The sequence below is a fragment of the Pelobates fuscus genome, chromosome 2 (assembly GCF_036172605.1).
Source record: "Pelobates fuscus isolate aPelFus1 chromosome 2, aPelFus1.pri, whole genome shotgun sequence".
NCBI lineage: Eukaryota > Metazoa > Chordata > Amphibia > Anura > Pelobatidae > Pelobates > Pelobates fuscus.
Window position 1 is genome coordinate 155,509,812 of NC_086318.1, and position 23,550 is coordinate 155,533,361.

General features: G+C 42.9%; 1 protein-coding gene across 1 annotated transcript in view; it reads right to left on the bottom strand.

Moving 5' to 3' along the window:
* The window catches only part of ABCC5 (ATP binding cassette subfamily C member 5), a 113,895-nt gene that overhangs the window by 19,441 nt on the left and 70,904 nt on the right, over positions 1-23,550 (bottom strand). The window contains exons 9-18 of the mRNA XM_063442870.1: positions 9,512-9,660; positions 8,592-8,699; positions 6,984-7,334; positions 6,683-6,754; positions 3,453-3,577; positions 2,560-2,632; positions 2,203-2,406; positions 1,970-2,113; positions 1,310-1,412; positions 45-229 (exon numbers count right to left, since the gene is read on the bottom strand). Coding sequence (XP_063298940.1) covers positions 45-229; positions 1,310-1,412; positions 1,970-2,113; positions 2,203-2,406; positions 2,560-2,632; positions 3,453-3,577; positions 6,683-6,754; positions 6,984-7,334; positions 8,592-8,699; positions 9,512-9,660 — 1,514 coding nt within the window. The remainder of the gene's footprint in view (positions 1-44; positions 230-1,309; positions 1,413-1,969; positions 2,114-2,202; positions 2,407-2,559; positions 2,633-3,452; positions 3,578-6,682; positions 6,755-6,983; positions 7,335-8,591; positions 8,700-9,511; positions 9,661-23,550) is intronic.

The window sequence follows — 23,550 nt, forward strand, 5'->3', positions numbered from 1 at the left end:
CAAAAACAGGAGAATAAGGGATGATAAACTTTTGAACAACTTACCCCACTGCCCTGTTTGATCCAGTAGCTGAGCCACCAATTGCTAAATGCAGTACTTCCCACATTAAGCACAAATAGTGTCATTATGAAGAGGAAGGCGAAAGGACCTCCAGCTGCTTGGATGTAATCGCCATAAACTGACCAAGGCACTGATCCTTTGCTTTTCTCCTCCAGCTGCATGAGTTGACCTGTGTGAAGGACACATCTCATGAGAATCATCTCACAGGTACATTAACATTCTTTTACTTTCTCTCAGACTTTCTACATTGGTTACCTCATGTACCTTCACAAAACATTCTATGCAGGTGAGTGATAGCAATAAATGCTCATAATCACTTTTACTGCTATACTGACGAAGATAAATGCTTAGTCTGGTCAGTAAATAATTAAAATATTGAGAAAAAACAAATTGTGCTTCCCAAGCGGTTGTCTACATCCTGGTGACTTAATGCCGAAGACAAACTAATACAAGAGTGCTACATTACTTAGCAAGGCACAGCATGCCCACAAGCAACATAAATTACTCAGAATAGATTGCATATAACACTTTATCCTTGCACATGAAAGCACTTTATTTTTACTCCTGAGGAAGTCCAGTTTAACTGGACGAAAGGAGTTGAGCTAGCGGTCATTTTTTATTGGTTATTTGATTGTGCATACTGCTGGTTTTTATTTGATTTTGTTCCTGGTTCCTGATTACTCCAGACTCCTGTGTTTCTGCCATCTGGACAGGGGACCAAGGAAATTGATTGATGGACATTTTTTGCACTTTTATTCTGTAAGTGTAACCATTAAAGTATATTACATATTTTAAGTCATATTGCACTGTGTTTTTTCATTTTCTCTCCACGTGATTTGCTCCAACTGCTGATTATTATACTGAAATCTGGTGGTTTCAGTCTTGTGATGAGCCTAAATTCTCAGTTATTTTGTGAGTGCAATCTTTAAATTGTGTGGGTCAATTTTATGGACGTTACTACCCTATGAGTTTTCTCCATTGTGTATTTTTAGGTATATTTTACTTTTTTTTCCTAATTGTGTACAAGGTTGGAGAGGAATCCTTTTGATTATACCATACAGAAAAGAGGGGTAAATTCCTTTTTTACTTGCTATATATTTCTGCACCTGGGTGATCTATACAATTAAGTGTTTATATCAGAATAGATTGTGTCTAGGTGTGTTGAAAACCTCCCAGATAAGTGCATGAATGCACTTAATGCCATGCAATTCTACTGTCCTCATGATCAAATCTACAGCATGTGTCACACCTTCTTCCTTTTTCACAGCCTTTTCCTTCTTCACAGATCCAGCCTTAATTCCTTTCTCCAGTGGCTTTTTCAATGAACTGCTCACATTCTTTTTTAAGCTTATCTGTTTCAAGGAAAACAAGTGCTCTTCAGACATGTCATGAGACCATTGCTAAGCATCAAAACTACTATATTTTTTTTTATTTTTTATGAGAGGCTATTATATGTGCAATGGGTCTGCAACCTGAATTGTGAATTGCAGCATGAGAGTAAAAACATTTGCGGATTTCAATAAATTAATCCCACTGGTCCTTGCTATAAAATCAAATATTTCTTCATAAGGTGAGTGATATCTGTAAATAAATATCTATGTATATTTTCTCTGACGTGGATGCACAGCTATACACAACTTAAGTCTTATCGCAGTCATTTCCTGGTCCATGCAGAATGTAATTGCAGGCCAGGGATAAACCCTTAAGTTTTTTTTTTCTTCATACAAACACACTTTTGCTTAACCCCTTAAGGACCAAACTTATGGAATAAAAGGGAATCATGACATGTCACACATGTCATGTGTCCTTAAGGGGTTAAAGAAGTGAATTTGTTTGCATACTATACTTTAAATACAAATAATTACATGATTTGCCCACAAACAAACAGTGTAGCAAACTAGAACCTTACCTCAATGTGAGGGGCCTCTCCCAGCTGTAGATTATTAAACACTGCAGCATATTCTCCATTGAGTTTGATGAGGTCCTCATGTGTTCCCCTTTCTGTGATGCAACCTTCTTTCATATAGATCACTTCATCACAGTCTACAAGATACTAGTGGGGAAAAGTATTAGAAAGGGCAAGATAGATTAGATAGATAGATAGATGGTATTATTCTATGAACTAAATTCTTTTTCAATTACCTGAAGCTGGTGGGTGATAAACAAGATGGTTTTTGACTTGAGGTGTTTTCTGATGGCGCTGTTGAAGATGTGATTGCCTACATGGGCATCTAATGCACTGAGAGGATCATCAAGTATGTAAATGCTGCGATCGCTGTACAGAGCCCTTGCAAGGCTGATCCTCTGTCTCTGACCTCCACTTAGATTTGCTCCACGTTCTCCAATCTACAAAAAGTACATAATCATGTTTACAGACAGATACGGTTTACTCTTGTTAAGAGAGAACATGTTCATTACTTTAAAAACACACACAAAATATATTTTGAGGTTTTAAATCATCAGCTACCATTTCTATTAAGGGTTTGTTATGATACTGACCTCTGTTAAGTCACTGTTGGGTAGTATGGCCAAGTCTGGTCTCAAACAGCAAACACTTAACACATTATTATACCTAAAACAAGAAAAACATATCACAGAAAGGGGGAATAAACAGTGTCTTATAACAACCCTAGGCATACGTGGAAGACCTGTGCACAGAATTATTTGTGTACATTTATCACACACAAATGCAAACTCTATATTCTACACATATAAATAATTCTAGCTTTTGAGATTCTCTACTTTGTGCCAAATTAGAAATTGCAAACTTTTTGTTTTAGATCGGGTCTTTTGCCATATACATAAAATGAGCTTAGTGATAATGTTCACAGAGAAGATAACCTTATAAGCAAATAACCCTTAGACATTTTTAAACCGTATGTGCATTTATTGCATACATATTCAGCAGATTTATTTAAAAAATGTTTACCTAGCTTTGTATTTTATGTGAACTGTCTTTTACTCTTATATGCAAAAAAAAAAAAAAAAAAAAAGTTTTTATTTAACTATTTGATAAGAACTTAAAGAAAAAAACAAAGACAAAAATGCAGAGGCACTTATTTCCTCACATGTGAAAAAGTATTTTTTTTTCCCGACCTAAGTTATATTGTCTTTTCTAGAATTTGGGAGGACAGACTCCTCCACCCACCCCCCTATTTACAATTTTAATATTTTATATTTTTTTCATACTATATTTTACAAGTGTACATTAAAACAGTTTGTTATTGTATTTTCATTAGCCCCTGAAGGTAAGCTATTTTCCCTTTATCTTCCTTTCTGACGTGACAAAGGGCAATCTTTTATGCACTGCAATTTAAATGCCTTACACTATGTAAAATGCAAATAAATAAATAAATAAATAGAAAACACAAAATTTATGTCTGCTCATTTACCTTTCCTCTTCAAAATCCTTTCCAAATAGGATATTATCCCGGAAAGAGGCATTCAGTATCCATGCCTGCTGAGCAACGTATGCAAATGTGCCATTGACAGCAACGCTACCCTCCAGAAGGGTCATCTGCAACAGACAAAGAATTACCATCCATTCACACACAGAGATTTCCAGATAAGAGAGATAAACAAAAGCATTTAAGGAAGACTCCAGTCCCCCTAAAGTACATTAAGCTTGTTGAAGTGCATTATGGTCAAAATTTGTAATCTATGGACATCCTGGTATAGATCAACAAAAGTAAGGTTTACTTGGATCATATAAATCTGTTCTCTGATCCAAATAAACCTTCCCTTTATTGCACCACACTGTGAAACCTACGGATTACTAGCTTTGACTTTGTTTTCAGGGACTGCAGATCCCTTCCACTGCGCTCCAGAGTGACAGCAGTGACTCTTACTTTACCTATGTGCAACACTACCCTTTGATTTAACATGCTTTAGGGTCAAATTGCCTGACCCTGTGCAATATATTTATATTATTATTGCCATTTATATAGCGCCAACAGATTCCGTAGAACTTTAGAATATTATTAGAGGGGGGATTTGACTATAAATAGGACAATTACAAGAAAACCTACAGGAACGATAGGTTGAAGAGGACCCATTCTGCCATTCTGGGGTCAATAAGGAATTTTTTGTCCTAGCTTGTTGCAAAATTGTGCTTCAAACTGGGGTTTTTTTTTTTTTTTTTTTCTTTTTTTTTTCTCTTTTGGATCAACAGCAAAAAACAGGTGTGAGGAAGGCTGAACTTGATGGACGCAAGTCTCTTTTCAGCTATCTAACTATGTAACTATGTAACTATGACCCTGCTCAAATGAGCTTACAGTTTATAGTAAGTGGGTGTAAAACACTTTAGGACAGGAAATAACAATCAAATAAGGTGGGAGTGAAGCAGAGCTGAAGGAGAGAGTAGAGTGCTGCCCTTTAGGACAGAGCAAGAAACAGGTATGTAAGGTAGAGGTTACTCTGGAAGGCCATAAGCTTTCCTAAAGAGATTAGTTTTAAGGCACTTTTTAAACAATTGAAGACTAGGGGAGAGTCTGATGGCGGTAGGCAGGCTGTTCCATAGGAAGGGAGCCGCCCGCGAGAAGCTTTGCAAGCGTGAGTTGGCCGTACAGGTGCGAGTAGCGGACAGGAGAAGGTCATGGGCAGAGCGGAGAGACCGAGAAGGGGCATACCTATAGATCAGTGAAGAGATATAAGAGGGGCTAGAATTGGTCAATTTATAGGTATTGGTTAGCACTTTGAATTGACTCCTATAGGATGCAGGAAGCCAATGTAAGGACTGACAGAGAGGCGAGGTGTGAGAGGACCGACTAGAGAGGAAAAATCATTCTGGTGGCAGCATTGATTACAGACTGTAGCGGGACAATACGGTTTTTGGGAAGACCAATTAGGAGGGTGTTACAATAATCCATGCGGGAAATTACAAGAGCATGGACAAGCTCCTTGGTAGCATCTTGTGTAAGAAAGGGGCGGATACAGGCCATGTTTTTAAGCTGGAATCTACATGATTTGGTAACCTACCGGATGTGAGGCTCAAAGGTGAGGCCAGAATAAAGTATGACGCCAAGACATGGCGCTTACAAGGACGGACTGATGTGGATACCACTAACTTGAAGGGAGAGCGAAAGAGAAGGATCAGTATTAGGAGGAGGAAAGACAAGGAGCTCAGCTTTAGAAAGACTGAGTTTCAAAAAGCAGGAGGATATCCAGTCAGAGATGGAAGAAAGGCAAGCAGTGACATGTTGCAGGACAGCAGGGGAGAGGACCAGGGAGAAGATATATCTGGGTGTCATCAGCGTACACGTGGTATTGGAATCCAAATGCTTTAATAAGTTTGCCAAGAGAGGCAGTATAAAGAGAGAATAGAAGGGGACCAAGGACAGAGCCTTGGGGGGACTCCAACCGAGACAGGACAAAGGGAGGAGGTATCATTAGAAAAGGAGACACTGAATGAGCTTTGGGAGAGATAGGAAGAAAACCACAAGAGGACAGAGTCACAGAGACCGAATTATTGAAGAGTTTGAAGAAGTAAAGCATGATCAACGGTGTCAAAGGCAGCAGAGATCAAGAAGAATTAGTATGGAGTAGTGGCCTTTGGATTTATCTGCGATTTTAAAAGAAAGTGTTGATTTTCAAAGTAAGTGGACTCCTAGCGCTCAGACACCCACAGAGGATTTCCTAACTCTATTGGTTTGAACTATAGTTTAAGCCTATACTAATTGCAGAGTGCTTGACGAGAGCATGCCTGCAAATACATCAATCTGCTGAGTTTGTGTATGGAGGCAGGCACAATCCGCGAACTGAGCAGAACAACACTCAACTTGCTGATCATTCATGCCTCTCATTCATTTCTCTATGAACTGTAATAAAATTCATTGTGAAGTATATAGTTGGTCAGTTGCACGCATGCATTGACAAAGCTAGTCAACGAGAAGCCTGATGGACAAAAGGGAAGGTTCACAGTAGGTAATATGTATTTATTTTTTACATTTTATTTTTTGAATGATACTACCTCACGCTACATGAGTTAGAAAGGGTTAATATTGGATGAGATCGCCAAGGAGGCGGGGCGAGGGCGGTCAGCCAGGCCAATTCGCATTTTCTCATAAAGATGCATTGAATCAATACATCTCTATGAGTAAAGTTCAGCGTCTCCAGGGATAACGTGGAGACGTTGAACAACAGTGCTGCACAGTGCAGCACTGACCCGGCGGCCATCCGAGGACTAGTCACTGGAAGTGTCCCTAGGCTTTAATGTAAACACTGTTTGCATGAAAATGTCTGCAGGGATTGGCTATACTATACAATGAGCTGTAGTTGTTCTGGTTACTATAGTGCTCCTTTAACGTTTAAAGGATAAAAGTCAGAATGCGCTCTGCCAAGAATAAAGCATGAAAAAGTACTACAGTTGAAAGTTTTACCAGCTGATCTATAGCTCACCGACTTATCAGATCATAAACATTGATATGTTAAAAGCCCTAACTTCGATTTTTACATACAGTGTTAATAGAAGAGAAGTGTTGACTAAACTGGATCATAGGTTCACAGAATCAAAATAGACAAGATGGCGAAATAAGAATTTCAAACTCCGCAAGCTCAAATTTATTTCCCAAGTAACACATATGGTATAAATTTAACAAACACATTAAATATGCTAAAAACATACCTGCCCGAGAATGGCGGCGACAAGAGACGTTTTTCCACTTCCTACACTGCCACATATTCCAATCAGTTTACCCTAGAAAACAGACAGTTTCAAATAAATCCCAAAGAAGTTGTACTCCCTTTCTAAAATGTATCTCATATATAGAATATATGTGAGAGAAAAAAGGTCCCCATTTTATTTAAACCAGTATTAATAAATTGCATAGCACTTGGAATCTTCCAAGTATAGTAATTGCTTATTGTATTCTCCCTCTCACGCATGCAAGATTGGCCAGCATATAAAATTCCCCCAAAACGCTCACCTTCTCTATGTCCAATTCAATGTTGTAAAGAGTCCTTTGCAGCCTCACATTTGATAGCTGAAGGTCTTTACATTCTTCATCAGGGCTGGGTTGCTCATCATTATCCACCAGAAGATGTCCTTTCTGTTCTGCCAGAACAGCCTGTGGCCCCTCGTTCTGCAAATTGTCCTTCTCTTTCTTTCCTTTAGCCCCCTTCTTCTCTTTTTTCATTTTGGGGGTAGCCTTCGGTGAGCACTGGGTGCTGGCATGGGAAGAATCCCATGCCAATGTGGCATTTTTCAGCTCTATGATGATGTTTGGGCTGGATGGCTTTTTCTTTACCATGTGAACCTCTTCCATTAGAAATAAACTCTGATAGGAGGTTGTGAGAGAGGTGCAAAGATGAGACAGCAGGTCAGGTCTAGGGCACGCAGGAAGCAAAAACATCAGGCTATATAGTGGAAGGAAGCTGCTGCGGAGCAAAAGGTAGCTCATTAGAGTCAACTAACCTCGAGATAGCGGAGGACCTGGAACATTATCAATATTACAAACACCACCCCCTCCCAATGTGGACCACCAGTAGCACCAGCAGATAATGAAGTATCAAACACCCAGTTATCTCAAACATACCTCTTAGCACACAGGGTGTTCTATTTACTGGTATAAAAATGCTGAGCTACCCTCATTAAAAATGCCATTAAATCTACTCTTGGCAGAACTCAAATGTACAGCTCTAAGACGTATAAGAGCTCATCCCATGATACACAGGGGTTAATAGTTTTACAAGTAGTTACAGCACAACTCAGACCTTGGAGAAAAAAGAAAAACCAAAAACTAAATTCGAGAAGTAGCTGAAAATGGTCCAGTCACATGAATCCTCAAGATAAATAAAACCAGTTACAACTCTTATTACAAATTGGAATTGTTTTCCCTCTACAAAAACAGAGGTAACAGAATCATATTAGTAAAATAACCAGTAGCATCATCTACATCAAGTGAAATAACAATATGTTAGTAGCTTTAAGAAACTTGAACCATCCAACTCAGAGCACTAACAACTATTACAGGTGACAACCAGAGACCAATCTGTGCCGCTTGAAGCACCGGTTTCATTAGCTAGACCTGAAAAAAATACATACAACTTGCTGTTAACGATTTATTTAAGAGTTGGTATGCTCTTTTGGGCCTACGTTACCTTCACAGCAGCCCACGTCCCTCTGCCTGCTCCACTGTTATTTTTAGTGGCATGACATAATGCTAGGTACATAAACCTAAAGACTGGTTAAGCACAAAAACATGAAATCATAGAGACACAACTGAAGTGAAAGTATCCAACCTACATTGTATCTTAAATGGGTAGCTCTGGATTAGGCAGCCAGTCATGTGCAGCCCCATACAAACAATCTTGTTAGGAAAAACAATATTCTGCATAACATGAAACCCAGTGATTGCTAATGAAAGAAGCCATGCAATACTGCCCAAAAATAATCCTAAAATTAAGAAAAATGAAAAAAAAAGAAAAAAAAAAAACATTTGGCCCAGAAATAAAAGCCAACATTCCCAGGGTAGGTACCACATCGACCAACATGCAAACTCACATTGTGATCAGGTCACACCACCACTGCTTACCTTGAAACGCTCCATGGATACTGAAGCCTCTGACAGAGACTTCACGGAAAAAGGAGTCACTTTAAGGGCAAACGTCATGGAATTGAAGACTGTGACAACTGTGAATGCCTTTAAGAAATAGAAAAGTACTTTACCAATAAACCACAATAGGAGGAATTACTTAAACAGCACTCTGGTCAAAATTCACAGTTAAGAATTTTTACAATGTAAGACAAGAAAATAAAACCTGTAGTCACCTTGGTTCCCATTTTTAACCAAAATGGAAAAGAACATGGAACTTAAACATTGCTAGGATCATTTAAAAAACATTAAATATGCACTGGGAAAACAATTTTGGAATATTATGGCCCACGGGTTAACGGAGTGCTTCTTTTCATTAGATCAAAAACAATCTCTAGGTTCCGCCCAATGAGCTGGCCATCAACCACAGATGTGCTCTATGTAAACAGACACCGCTGATCTGTGCCAGCAACAGAAAAAAACTAAAGACACAGGCTACACTCTACTATAATGATGGTGTCAATTTATTTTATTTATTATAAAACAAGCAAAGTTTTGGCTTCACAGAGTCTTAATCATGCAGGATTAGCCTCTGGGGTGCTGTTTTGTGCCTTAATAAATCAACACCATCATTATTACAGAGTGTAACCTATGTCTTGTTTTTTTTTTTTTTTTGCTGCTTCTAGTCATCAAGAACCAATACTGCCACGACTAACTTAGGAAGCCCAATTTGAATACATATAATGTATGTATGAATGAACAGTCCACCCAAGTATAAATAAGATATACAAAGTCTATTAATGTCTTCCTTACACTTTAAGGGGCCATTAGTAAATTTTGTTTTCTTATTCTATATAAGTAATGAGTACATTAATTTATTTTTCGTCACTCAGCAATACTTGTGTACAATTCTTCCTTACCTGGGCTGCAGTAAGATCATATCCAAGCATCATGTGCACAGAAAAGGTCACCACACTGGCAATAACCACCACAATGGGAGCTATTCCCACTGTAATACTCTGGAAATATCCTGCTCGCTCTAGAATCTTCCTTTCGGTCTCTCGAATTTCTAGAATAAAAAAAAAAAAATAGATAAATCATTTTTATACTGCAGTAATGAGGAAAATTCATTTAGAACATCGTTCATCCCCAACTTGAAATAAGGGCTTAATTTTCACTCTGTTTCACATAGTGGAAAAAAGGAACTATCAACAATCATGTTCCACACATTCTGCGCTGTATAACTGCCTATAATGCTCAACCTGTATCCTACTGCTGAGAGGCATTAAAGCATTATGGCCTTATACAGACCTAATCATGGTTTGTGTTGTGCTAGTATTCTGTGAATTTACATTTCAGAAAATGCAACTGGATTTGTTACAAATGCCCAGAACAGGGTATTAACCAAATTTTGTTTATAGCTTTTTATCATATCTACTTTAAGTTACAAAAGGTTTATGCACACATTTATTTTACATATTTTACATAATTGCAAGACAAGAGTAAACCTTCAAAGCTGATCAAAATATTTCTATGGGGGGGGGGGGCGGAGCCTGACAGCTAAGGCAGCCAGACGTGCTCTGCAAGAGCTCCTGCAGCAGGCCCAAACAAAGCGAGATTTATAACGATTAGAGAGAAGGAGACAGAGAATATAGGGTGCTGGAGGGAACCAGCTGCCCCAGCTCTGACGTGGTTACAAGGGGTACAGGGGGCTTAACCCCAGAGGCAAGAACAGGATAAATGAGAGAATGGGCAAAATGACCACCACACATAAAGCTATGTGAAGGTGGGAGATTGCTCATTCGATGATCTGTGCCCCTTTGGTAATGGTATTTGTGGGGAAAAAGGAAAGCGTGACTTTTAAAACAAAAACCTTTTTATGTTTGTTATGGAAGAAGACGTGGGTATTCAACCTTTAATAAGACAACTTATATTCATAATAGTGAGGTATAAAACTGGCTCTATTTATTGCCAGGAGGGTGGAGTTTTCCCGGAGAAAAAACAAAATAATAATATTAAAGGAAAAATATTAGTGGGAATGCATCGGCATTCTGAAATGCTCACTAGGGCCAACACAATTGCAAAGTGCTGAGGACCGAGAAACAGGTCACTAAAAAAAATTATTTTTTAATAATTGCAAATGTAGTGTCAGGCTTAGGAAATAAACCTACCAGAGATCTGGTCTCAGCCAGTAAGTACTGCCAGAAATCTGGTAGAAGGGCAGGGGGGTATTCAAGATAGAGGTATAAATATAAATATAGAGTAAGCCTAGGTAGTGATGGTACCCCTGAAGGGAGTACAGTAGTTACCAGTGCAGGCTAAGAGGTAGACCTATGCAGAGGGTTAGTATAGGAGAAGTGCCAACCTGAGCATAAGAGGGTATGCATGTAAATGTAGCTTATTACCAAAAGGGAAGGCTTCCAAACAATGCCCAATCCGCAGCCTGAAAAGCCCTGCACTTACTAACTGTCTCCCATAGACACAGGGTAAAGAAGTTACACTACCTGCTGCTTCAAGGCAGCCTAAAGGCTATCTCTATCGTTTAACCCCCACACTGCCCAATCAAATCCTCAAAAGAGCATCAAATAGTAAAAGAAAAATATTAGTGGGAATGCATCGGCATTCTGAGATGCTCACTAGAGCCAACACAGTTGCAAAGTGCTGAGGACCAGAAAACGGGTCACTAAAGAGTATATTGATTGCAAGTGTAGTGTCAGGCTTAGGAACTGAACCTTCCCGAGATCTGGTCTCAGCCAATAAGTACTGCCAGAAATCGGGTAAAAGGGCAGGGGGGTATTCACGATAGAGGTATAAATATAAATGTAAAGTAAGCCTTGGTAGTGATGGTACCCCTAAAGGGAGTACAGTAGTTACCAGTGCAGGCTAAAAGATAGACCTATGCAGAGGGTTAATATAGGAGAGGTGCAAAACTGAGCATAAAGAGATATGCATGTAAATATAGCTTATTGCCAAAAGGGAAAGTCTCCAAACAATGCCCAATCCGCAACCTGCAAAGCCCTGCACTTACTAACTGTCTCCCATAAACACAGGGTAAAAAAGTACACTACCTGCTGCTTCGAGGCAGCCTCAAGGCTATCCCTATCGTTTAACCCCCACACTGCCCAAACGAACCCTAAGCGAGCATCAAAACGAAAATAAATAAACGAACAACCAAAACTAAAAAACAAAACAAGGCAAAACAAAAAAAAAAAAAATAATAATTTTAGAAAGAATGCATCGGCATTCTAAAATGCTCGACGCGCGTTTCGGCGTAACAACGCCTTTGTCAAGAGCTGAGAAGGTCTGCCTACCTGTCCGTATTTGAAAGTTGACGAAGCCCGCCTCGTGGGGACCCGCCCGCCAATCGTCGGCGTAGGCCCCGCCCACGGTACTGCGTCATGTTCCCGGCTTCCGGGAATGGACTGCAGGCCAATAGGGGAACGAGGGGAGGAGTCGATGTAAACTGTCCCACGTGGGGGGCGGGCTGACAGTGGATTGTCAGTCTCTCGCATAAACCCGCCCCTCACACCAGCATAATCCTATCTGGTCCCCATCATATACTGTAGAGATGAAAAAGGGCTACAAACATCTCAAGAAGGGGGGGGGGGGGGGGGGTCACATAGTGCTTATGAGTCTGTGAAACCTAATTAGATGTGTATTTTAACTAATAGAGTCCCAGATAGATGTATAGTTCCCATATATCCTCTTGACTGTTATTATTTCAGAAGGTGGCCATAGGTTACTATTCCACCAGATGCTGACAGTCATCGGAAGTAGCATTTGGAAATAGTGACATAGGCTGCTTAACAGCCATATCCTGTATAGTCCCCCGAATGTATCGGATATGTGGGGATGTACTCAGATGGCTGGTAGTGCTTTCTGTCAGTCAAGGGGAAAGGAGCGTATATAGTCCACCCTATATGGGTTTAAAGGACGGTGGGCACGAGATTCGTTCAGTTCCCAGTGGGGTAGTAGATGAGTTGGTAGGTTTAAATTTAGGCAGATATACTATCCATAAATCCATAAATACCTTATATCATCACATTTTGTGCAAAATACACCGAATAGAGTGGCCATGAAGAGTAGTAAAAGACAAGAGATAAAGAATAAATCAAAAAGGAGGAGGGGGAAAAAGAAGAGTACATAGGTGTGAACCTTCTAAACAGACAAAGGGCACTAGCCATTTAGGTGAAAAAGGGGTCTAGTGTGTAAAAAGAATAATAAATGTTGGACATGTCTCATGATTGGGGACTGCCCGGTGGTAATATATTTCAAATGTAGGGGGCGAAAGAGAAGCCTTCGTTCAAGCCTTTTGGATGCAGGGTATTAAGCTTATAGATCCACCTGCACTCTCTTTGGCGCAAAGACTTGTCAAAATCGCCTCGTCTCGGCTCGCGTTTCACTAGCTCGAGACCACAGAACCGTATGTTTTTGGATGAGCCATCATGATGCTCCTTAAGATGTCTCGAGATCGGAGTCTCTACCCGGTTCTTGGTGCATCGCGCATGCTCTTTAATGCGTTCCTTGAAGGGCCTAAAAGTCTTACCCACGTACATCAGCTTGCAACTACACAGGAGGAGATATACCACCCCTGCTGTGTTGCAATTGAAGCAATGTGCAATCTGGAAAGATTGCTTTTTCTCGCTGTCCCAAACCTTCTTAGACTCCCTTAGGATAAATTTGCACGCTACACATCTTCCACATTGGAAGGTGCCCACTGGGATCTGTCGCCCCAGCCATGACAACTGAGAGTTCTGTTTATCAGTATAGTGACTGGGGGATAGCATGTCCCGAAGATTTTTGCCCCGTCTGGCAGTAATGGTGACCCGTGGACTTAGTACTTCTTTCAAGTGAGGATCCTTCAAAAGGATGGGCCAAAATTTTTGAAGGGACTCGTTTATGTCGTTCCATCCAGTGTCAAATGTGCCAATCATCCTAATGATTTTGTTTGTGTTTCGGTTAGCATTGGGCGAGTCTGACAGAAGTTCTGCCCTGTCTGTCAGAAGGGCTCTTTTATAGGCTCTTTTTAGGCACTTGTTGGGGTAGCCCTTTTCCCTGAATTGTTGCCGTAGGGCTTTAGCTTTAAATTGGAAGTCCCCTATGTCTGAGCAGTTCCGTCGGAGTCTGAGGTACTGGCCTGTTGGAATGCCCTGTTTTAGGGACCTCGGGTGGTGGCTATCCCATTTGAGGAGGGAATTAGATGCGGATGGTTTCCGGAAAAGGGTTGTTTTAACGGAGCCGTCCCCACAGATCGAGATTGACAGGTCTAGAAAATTCAGGGAGGGGCCCCCAAATTCCGAAGTGAATCTGAGGTTGTCCTCGTTGGTGTTGAGGAGTGCCACAAATTGATTGAATTCATCCAAGTCACCTTGCCAGATCATCAGGACATCATCAATGTACCTGTACCATGATGAAATTTTGGACATGAAAGGTGATAATGTGCTGTTGGTCCTGATCTGTTCCTCCCACCAACCCAGGTGGAGGTTGGCATGAGATGGGGCACAAGCCGTGCCCATCGCCGTACCTCTCACCTGGTGGTAGAACTTCTTATTGAACAAGAAAAAGTTATGTTTTAGGATGAATTCAAGGAGATTAATAGTGAAATCTGTGTGTGCCTGGTGTTCCGTGCCCCTTTTGTTTAAGAAATGTCTGCTATGTTCCAAACCTCTTTGGTGTGGGATAGATGAATACAGTGCCTCAACGTCGAGGCTACAGAGTTTGGACGTAGGTAAGATCTGTAAGTCAGCGAGAAGGTGTAAGGCCTGCTTCGTATCCCTGATATAGGACGGGAGACCCTCTACAAATGGCCTGAGAATATGGTCAATGTAGAGGCTCCCGTTTTGTGTAAGGTTGTCAATCCCCGAAACTATGGGGCGGCCGGGTGGGCTCTGGAGAGATTTATGGATTTTGGGGAGGCAGTAGAAGGTTGCTGTCTTTGGGCAAGGGTTGAGGATAAAACTATATTCCTCGTTAGACAGCAAACCTTCACTGCGCCCCCCATCCAGAATCTCTTTATAGCTCTTAAGAAAAGCATTAGTCGGGTCAGAGTGGAGGACCGTGTAAGTGTCCCTATCGTTAAGGACCGTGAGTACCATTTTCTCATAGTCAGGTTTATCCATCAGGACCACGTTCCCCCCCTTGTCTGCCTGCTTAATGACAATAGTGTCGTTGTCTCTAAGGGATTTTAAAGCCTTCTGTTCTAGACGGGATAGGTTTTCATTGGGAAGGGAGGAGAAGTTAGTTGTTTCAATGTTGTCAATCTCATGTTTCATAGCTTCAAGGAAAAGATCAATATTCCTGAAAGCTGAGAAGTTGGGGGTGAAACGGCTCCTAGGTTTTAGTTCTGTATATCTAGGGGACAGTCTGATGTCATTATCATCCAGAAGGGCCACAAGGTTGTTCAGGCATTCTACATCTCCAACCGAGAGACCAAGGGATCTAGCCCTTTTCTCTTTGTTGAGTTCGTGAAATTTGTGCAGTGCCAATTTTCTCACGAACAGGTGTAGGTCTTTGGCCCAGATGAATCTATCGAAAGTGGGGGTTGGGACAAATGAGAGGCCCTTTTCCAGTACCTTATGGTGGAATGTCTCAAGTCTAAAGGCTGAGAGATTGACCACCTGGAGGTTTGTGGTGCTGGTGGGGGCAGAGGTGGGTGTATTCATTAGTAACGTCTCCTTCTTCCTCTCTCCCCCGTCTCCCGTCTCTCCCCTCCCGGTTTCTCGATTGGTAGCGAGTCCGGTAATTCGGGTATTCCTCCTGATGTCCTATTTCTAAAAAATCCACCCCCTTTTTTAGAATACTTCGTGGATTGCTAGCATCGCTAGATGTCGCTCCCAATGTTTGTGAGTTCAAGGGGGCTGGGTTGGAGTCAGTGTCGGATGAGTCATATTCAGAAGTGAGATTGTTTTCAGAGTTCTGTCTATAGCGTCGGTTCGGGAATGTGTAAATGTTACCTGTTTGGTAATCTCGAGAGTCCCTAATGAACTTCTGATGCTTTCTGAACTTAACGGATTCTTGGTATCTGTCCAAATTGAATTTCAGTTTATTCTCTAGACTGGGAAAAGTGGCTTCATCCTTAAACTGTTTAAGCCTCTCAATTTCTTCCCCCAGTTTCTGATTAGTACTTTCTAGTTTGTTTTTTTCAAAGGAACAGATGATCTCCATAAATTTTTTTGAGCAGCACCCTGCCGCTAATTCCCATTCCTTCATGAAGTCAGGGTTATCAGTGTATGCTGTTGGTATGTTCCTAACTCTTAGGCCCCTTGGGATCATCTCTTTTTTTATATAGTTTTCTAATGATGAGACCTCCCAGCATGTCCGAATTTGTTGTTTGTATAGTTTAGTCATAAGGTTAAATGACTGATTGATGTCCAGAGGGGATTGTTCTGTGGTTAGTGTCTCATTAGAGAAAACCTTCTCTGCATCTCTACACCAGGTATTAAAATCTTGTCTATTAGAGAGAAAGCCAGTCATGGTGATTGTGATAGTGTTAGCTAAAGTGATGTGTAACCTATTAGGTATTAAAACCTGATAAATATAACGATTAGAGAGAAGGAGACCGAGAATATAGGGTGCTGGAGCGAGATTTATACCCGGGTTGCCCCACAACCAGACTGCAAGACGTACTGCTAGCGACTTGCGGCCTGCACAAGCCTGAGCTTGGGGAGACGTCCGCTCCCCAGGCACCTTGGACAAATCAAGGGGACCCGGGAATAAAACTATCCCTTTCCCCTCACCGGCGGGGGTCATCCCGGTATCCACTGGCTGGCGCCTATACCAACCCTAAGCGATTACCGCTCCACAAAGCCTGCACGAGGCCGTATCACCTAAAATGGCGACCATGCATAAGCCCCAACAAAACATGCCTGCATCAGCCCATGGAGGCACGAGGAGGGGCCGCCGAACATGTGCTGGAGCACTTGGACGCGATCTTTGCAAGCTTCTGGGCCAAGTTGGAAGCTAGTCTTGCAGAGATACCACACTGATCTCCTGAGGGCGAACAATCCAGATAGCCACCATATAAGCCGGCGGGAAGCCCAGCAGCTTCCGGGGGCCATCCTGTAAAAAGAAGCGGTAAGAAACCCCCCCCCCGCCCCCAACACGACCATCAACAGGAGAAGGCACAAGAAGCCACAGCGGCGGGCAATGCATTACCGACCAGACCACCAGCGCGGACATCTCTACCCACCTTGACCGCAGAGCTCCAGACTTCCCCAGCGAGTACGGCACAAGCCAGAGACAGTCCCCTTAAGCCGCATGGGTGCGTAAGCCCAACGGCACACGGAGATCACATCCCATTCTGCCTATACACTGCACACGGAAAGAGCAGGAGGGGGACACAGAGACTGGTACCGGGCGACAACGCTTTACATGGACTCTATGCGGCATAGGCTGAACGCCACAAGCAACCCAATGCAACCAGGGTATCAGCCAGTTCTCTATCTTACCAGCGTGATACACAGATTGCATTCAATTTCATTATTATTATTATGTAGACAAGCGGAAACCCAATGGCTTATATGCCCTATACGCCCTATATGCCAAGTTTATGTTTTTGTTTCTCTCAGTTAAGCATTTATTTCTACAGCGTGCATTGACTTATATTGGCATTTTAGACCGTAAGCTGAATATGTCTGAACATGTCTCTACTAACGGGCCTTATCTTCGCACTCTTTCCTTTATTGTTATAAGCTAAATTGTGCACTGGTTGATTATATGCAAAATCACATTTAGAACGCCTGCCGGGGCAGTTCAGAAAGTCTACCCTACTATGTGTTTCCACACTAGCTTTGCCATTAGTTCTAACAGATACTCTAGACTTATACTGTTAAGCCTGTTTAGTATATAACTACTCGCAATTCTAACCTCGCATGTTGTGCCACAAAGCGACTCCTATTAGCTTGCTATCTTTACGTGATATGTACAAAAAATAAAAAAAGTGCATTGTCTATCTACCCCCCACTGTAACTAATGTCTTGAAACCTGCATATGGAATGCTGTTGGGGTACCATATGTATGCCTGTGACTAATATACGCACTGCAAAAATAAAGAATTAAATAAATATATATATATATATAAATATATATATATAAATATATATATATATATATATATATAAATATATATATATATATATATATATATATATATATATATATATATATTTCTATATAGAATTTTTATTTTCCCCCTTTTTTTCTTTTCAAAGAAATCCAGAAAGACATATATAAAACTACACTGTTGCCTTTGCTAGTTATGCATAACATTCAATTATGTTTTGAAGGTAGGTTTGTTTATAGATAAAAATGGGTTACAGTATTACATTTTAAGTAAACACTGCTATTTTTCTTTTTTTAAATACACAGCTTTATTATATATTTTAATACAACTGTACTGACATTGCAATGTCCTCTGCAAAAGCAGACAAGTCATGGTATAAAAAGTGCAGGAAAAACAACCTGCGTGTACACAAACCAAAAAGTGCAATTAGTGCAAAGTGCAAAGTGCGGTGTTAGCAGACAGAAACTTCCCTGTACAAGGTGAAGCTTCCAAAGGTACCCCTAACGACTTCCTCCTGTCTTCCACAGAATATATGCAAAAAAATAGGGGATGATCTGCTGAATCAATAACAAACAAAAAAACATAGCGTATAACTGTGTATATGAATAAACCACAAGTGTTGTATTCACAAATGGCCACTCACACATTCACTGAGGTTTCTCGGACGAAACCAGAACACCTGAAAAGGATTATTGGATTTTGTGGACATTAGGGGAAGTATATAGACTTGGGGCGGGAAGGGGGTTTTATTATTATTCATTTGGATTTGTTATTGCACACTACCAAAGTCCTATACAAGGAAGAAACGCATAGGACCCCTGGTGGTGACTCAGATACTACACCCATTGTTTTTAACCTTGATGTAAGTGATTAAATAGATTTTTTATTATATACTTGATTTGTACACTACAATTTTATTTTTTCTCTCTTTTTTTGTAAATATGATTTTTATTGGTTATTTTCATATATTTTCAACGAGCAAAAGAGGATACATCGGGACTCGCAGGTCCCTGTTATAACTTGTGGTATCAATGTCATCAGCTGCATAGAATCACATTGTTTCATGGGCACATGCGCCCCTGTGTTTTGAGGACTCACAGGTCCCTTATTGAGTACAGTTTTGCAATTGTCTGTCAATATAACTAACCATTAAACTCAGTTTATAAGTACATATAAATGTCAGGTGCTTGGTTCATGTAGCAACTGTACATTACGTATCGTTTTCTCGTACTTGTGGGTTCATAGGTCTGCAGTGTCTACCGTTTCCCATGTCCTTCACTTTGTGTCTGTGTGTGGGCGTATTTGTGTTGTATTAGCCTTGTGTAAGTGTGGGGTGTGGCAGGTCCCAAGGCAGTCGGGGCCCCGGTATCCACCGCTCCGCTTCTCCAATGGTTTTGTGTGTTTTCTACGTTTGTGTCTTTTGTCTCGTGGACATAAGGGTTGTCTCCAACTCCACGCTACATTGGGGGTCTAATCGGCGCCCTGTGTGGGTATTCTGTCCCCTTCAGGGGGTTTCTTTGTGTCTGTCTAGATGATGACTTGGAAGCGTCCCCATCGCTGGTGGTGCCTGTGGGGCTGAAACGTTCTTATGTTCCTTATACCTGGTGTAGGCAGTAGGTGGGAGTCCTAGTAAGTGCACACTGGGGTTGAGGGGTGGTGCCAGTACGTTAGATATTCGCTATCTCCCTGAGTCTGTACTCGCGGTGTGTCCGCAAACTACAGTCAGGGTAAGGTTAAGAGCATGTCATTAAAGTCTGGTGTATTAGTCTTTAGTATCCAATGTGTCCATGTGTTGAGGTAATTTTGGAAGGTGTCATTTGCTGAGTTGTGAAGTTCCTCCAGGGAACGTAGTTCCTCCATTTGTGTGAACCAAGTTTTTAGTGGAGGGGCGACTGTCTGCTTCCAGTATTGGGGTATTAATGCCTTGGCTATATTCAGTATGCGGATAGTGAGTGATTTCTTATATGCGGACCTAGGGGTCTGGGTGTGATGTAGCAGCATAGCTGCCGGGTTGAATGGTGGCGGATCGTCTGTGTATTGGCAGATTATTTTGTGTATTGCTTTCCAGTAAGGGGTTATCTTATGGCAGTCCCACCATATGTGTAGAAGTGTACCTTGTTCCTCCTCGCATCGCCAGCAGTGGGGAGAGTGTGTCGGGATTCGCTCATGTAGTGCTGTAGGAGTGTAGTACCATCGTGTCAGTAATTTATAAGCCGTTTCTTGGGTCTTGCTAAAGCTGGAGCAGTGATGTGTAAAATAGCAGATTTTCTCCCATTCTCCTTTGTCCAGTGAGTGGCCTAGTGCCATTTCCCACTTCCCCATAAATCTCGGTTGTTCAGTTGGTGTGAGTGTGAGTAGTATGTTATATAAGATGGAGATTCCATGTGCCAGCGGGCCAGGGTCTAGGCAGATATTCTCGAATGTGGTATTCGCCCTTGTCAGTATTGGGCCCTGTGGGAGGGAGGCTATGTAACTCCTAATTTGTCTGTATTTAAAGTGTGTCATGAGGGTGTGCTCAGATTGCCCCCGTAGGTCATCTATCGTCTTAGGGCCTCCCGGTGCGAGTGTGTGTGTAAGTCTGGGCAACGGGTCTCGGATTAGGTCTTTGAATGCCTTCGGGTCTGTTCCCGGTGGGAAGTCAAGGTTATGCGTGAGTGGTAGTAGGGGGCTAGGGTAAGTGGTTAGGCCATGTTTCCCTTTTGTGCGGTTCCATTCCTGTAGAGTCGCTTTTGTGTAAGGGGATTGTGTGGCATTCCCCGTTGGTGCCCCGGGCGGCAGCCCCGCGACCGGGGCTCCCGCTTCGTGTTCCTCCACCTGTTTCCACAGCTCGTGCGTACCCGATTTAGTCCATTCCACTATCCGCTGGAAGTGGCATGCCCTATAATACAGGGTGAAATCTGGCATTGCCAGGCCCCCCCCAGTCTTTCGGCTGCGTCAGCAAGGCGTGGCCGACCCTGGTTTTTTTCCCGTTCCAAACATATTGAATCAGGGCCGTACGTAGCGTTGCGAAATATGAGCGTGGGATCTGTATTGGGATAGTTTGAAACAGGTAGAGAAGGCGCGGTAGGAAGTTCATCTTCACTACCTGTATCCTACCCAAGCACGAAATGTGGGGGTGCGCCCATTCCTGCATCTCCGTGCGCATTCTCGCTAGTATAGTGGTAAAGTTTTCCTTAAATAGGTCCCCTTCCCTCCTTGTTAACCAGATTCCCAGGTATTTGAGCTTCTGTGTCGCCCATTGAATCGTGTAATGTTGTCTCAGAGGTTCAGCCCTGCGTTCTGGGATACTTATGTTTAGTATGAACGATTTGGTTAGATTTATTTTCAAATTGGAGAGCCGCCCATAGTCCTGAAAAGTTTTCAATATGTTTGGGAGGGATATTTCGGGGTTAGTCATGTAGAACAGGAGGTCGTCGGCATAAGCCGCGACTTTATGGTGGGTCATCCCCGTTATGTCTGGGTTGTTTCTAACGGCCACTAGCAGCGGTTCCAGGGCTAGGACTAAGAGGATCGGGGACAGGGGGCATCCCTGACGTGTGCCATTTAGTATGTCGAATGGTTCCGATAGGGCACCATTGACGACTACATGTGCGGAGGGTTGTGTATACAAGGCCTCTATCCACCCCCTGATGCCCGAGCCCAGGCCCATGTGGGTTAGGGTCTGGAATAGATATTTCCATCCCACCCTATCGAAGGCCTTCTCCGCGTCCGTGGACAGCAGGAGAAGGCCTCCGGCAGTGCGTTTACCACTATGCATTAATGCGAGGGTACGCATGGTATTTTCACGTGCTTCTCGCCCCATCACAAATCCCACCTGGTCTGGGTGCACCAGGGTGGGTACGTGCGGCTGTAGCCTATTCGCTAAAATTTTGGTCAGAAGTTTAAGATCGCTATTTATTAACGATATAGGGCGGTAACTTCCACAGTGATCCCTGTCTTTTCCTTCCTTAGGAAGAATGGTGATGTGTGCCGTCAGGGATTGTTTAGGGAGTGGATGGCCCTCTTTTATGGCGTTAAACGTTGCTATGAGTGGGGTGTATAATACGTCCGCATACGTCTTATAATAGCACAGTGGCAGGCCGTCCGGGTCCGGGCTTCTGCCCGCCTTTGTCTGTTTCACTGCTTGCGTTAGTTCTTCTGGTGTTATTTCCCTGTCCAGGAGTTCTGCCGTGTCCCTGTCTAGGGTCAGCGTCGGGTGGAGTGTGAGATATTCACTGATTGAGTCGGTTAGGCGTGCGTCCGCGTGCTGTGTATGTGGTCTGAGGTTGCGTAGAGATTAGCATAATATGCTCGAATTGCCTCCTGTATCTTTCGAGGCAGTCTGTGTAGAGTGTTCCTATTGTCCCTTATGCGGTCTATGTACGTCTGCTGTCTGCGTTTGGCTAACATTCGCGCCAGTAGCCTGCCGCTCTTGATGCCATGCAGAGCGAAAAAGGCTTTATGTCGCAACGCATCTCGGTGGTATTTCGTCTGTAGTAATTTGGTCAGGTCCCTGCGTAGTGAGAGTAGTTGGTTTTGGAGGTCGGGTGTCTGATGGGTTTTGTTCAGATTGTCTATCTCCCGTATTTTTGTCAGGGTGTCAGTTATGGCCGCTTCCCTTTGTTTCTTCAGTTTGGCGCGTTTTTGAATGAAGTGGCCCCTGATCACACTCTTGTGCGCCTCCCACATGATCGTCGGGGATTTTTGGGATGGTGTGTTTGTGGCAAAATATTCTCGGAGGATTGTGTCGATTTCCGTTTTTACCTCCGGTACGGAGAGTAAGTGTTCATTAAGCCTCCACTTAGCTACCCTACGTCTATAGAGTGGGGACGCTATTGTGAGTGTAACGGGGGCATGATCCGACCATGTGGCCGTGCCGTGTTCCACTTGTAGGGCGAGGGGGAGGCGATAATGAGTCATGAAAAAGTAATCTACTCTGGTGTATGAATTATGGGGGTGGGAGAAGAACGTATAATCCCTCTCGTCGGGGTGGTGGGCTCTCCGACTGTCCACTAATTTGTGTTTGGATATGAGGTGTTTGAGCGTGGTCAGGTGTTGTGTTGGTACGTGGGAGGTGCCCGTGGATGTGTCCCATTTTGGGTCAAGGGCCAGGTTAAGGTCCCCACCTAATAGTGTACCCTCTGCGAACCCTTGTATCCTACGTAGTATTCCGGCGAGGAACCAGTGATGTCTCTGATTGGAGGCATAGATATTGGCGAAAGTGTATACCTGCCCCGCTATCGTTCCTTTCAGGAGTATATATCTGCCCTCACTGTCTGTCTGTAGGCCCTGTTCTTGGAATGGGATTCCCTTATGTATCAGGATTGCCGTCCCCCTGGCCTTACCCCCGTGATAGTCGCTGTAGGCTGAAGGCCTGTGGGATAGTGGTGGTTATGTAGCTTTGGTCTGGCCCCTTCTTTGAAGTGCGTCTCTTGGATGAATATTATGGATGCCCTAGCGGCTTGGAAATCTTTCAGGGCTGCTGCTCTCTTTTCGGGTTTGTTCAGGCCCCTAGCATTTATAGTAACCAGCGTGAGATTGGCTGGGGTCAGTGACATTTTGAGCGGTGTCCTAACGGCCCCGTGCCCCGGGTCGAAAGGGAAGTTGGGTATAGGTTGTGTCAGGTGTGTGTGTGAGTGTGTAGTGTAAGGTGTCCGCCGGCTATTCGGCGTTAGGGTGTTTGCGTCTCGGTGGTCGTGAGGGCCCTCTTCCGCCCTTGGGTGTTCTATGTCGACCACTTGTAATTGGCGCCTGTCCCTTGTGGGAGTAGATGGAAGGCCGAGGCCTCTGTTCGTATCTGCGTGTATATGGTATCGTCCGGATTGGTCGCAGCGCGACTCCCTCCCAGGTGTTACCTTGTGTCTCTATCAAAGACCCGTGGTGTCCCCCTCTGGGCTCTGTGTGATGGTGTGGGTGTTA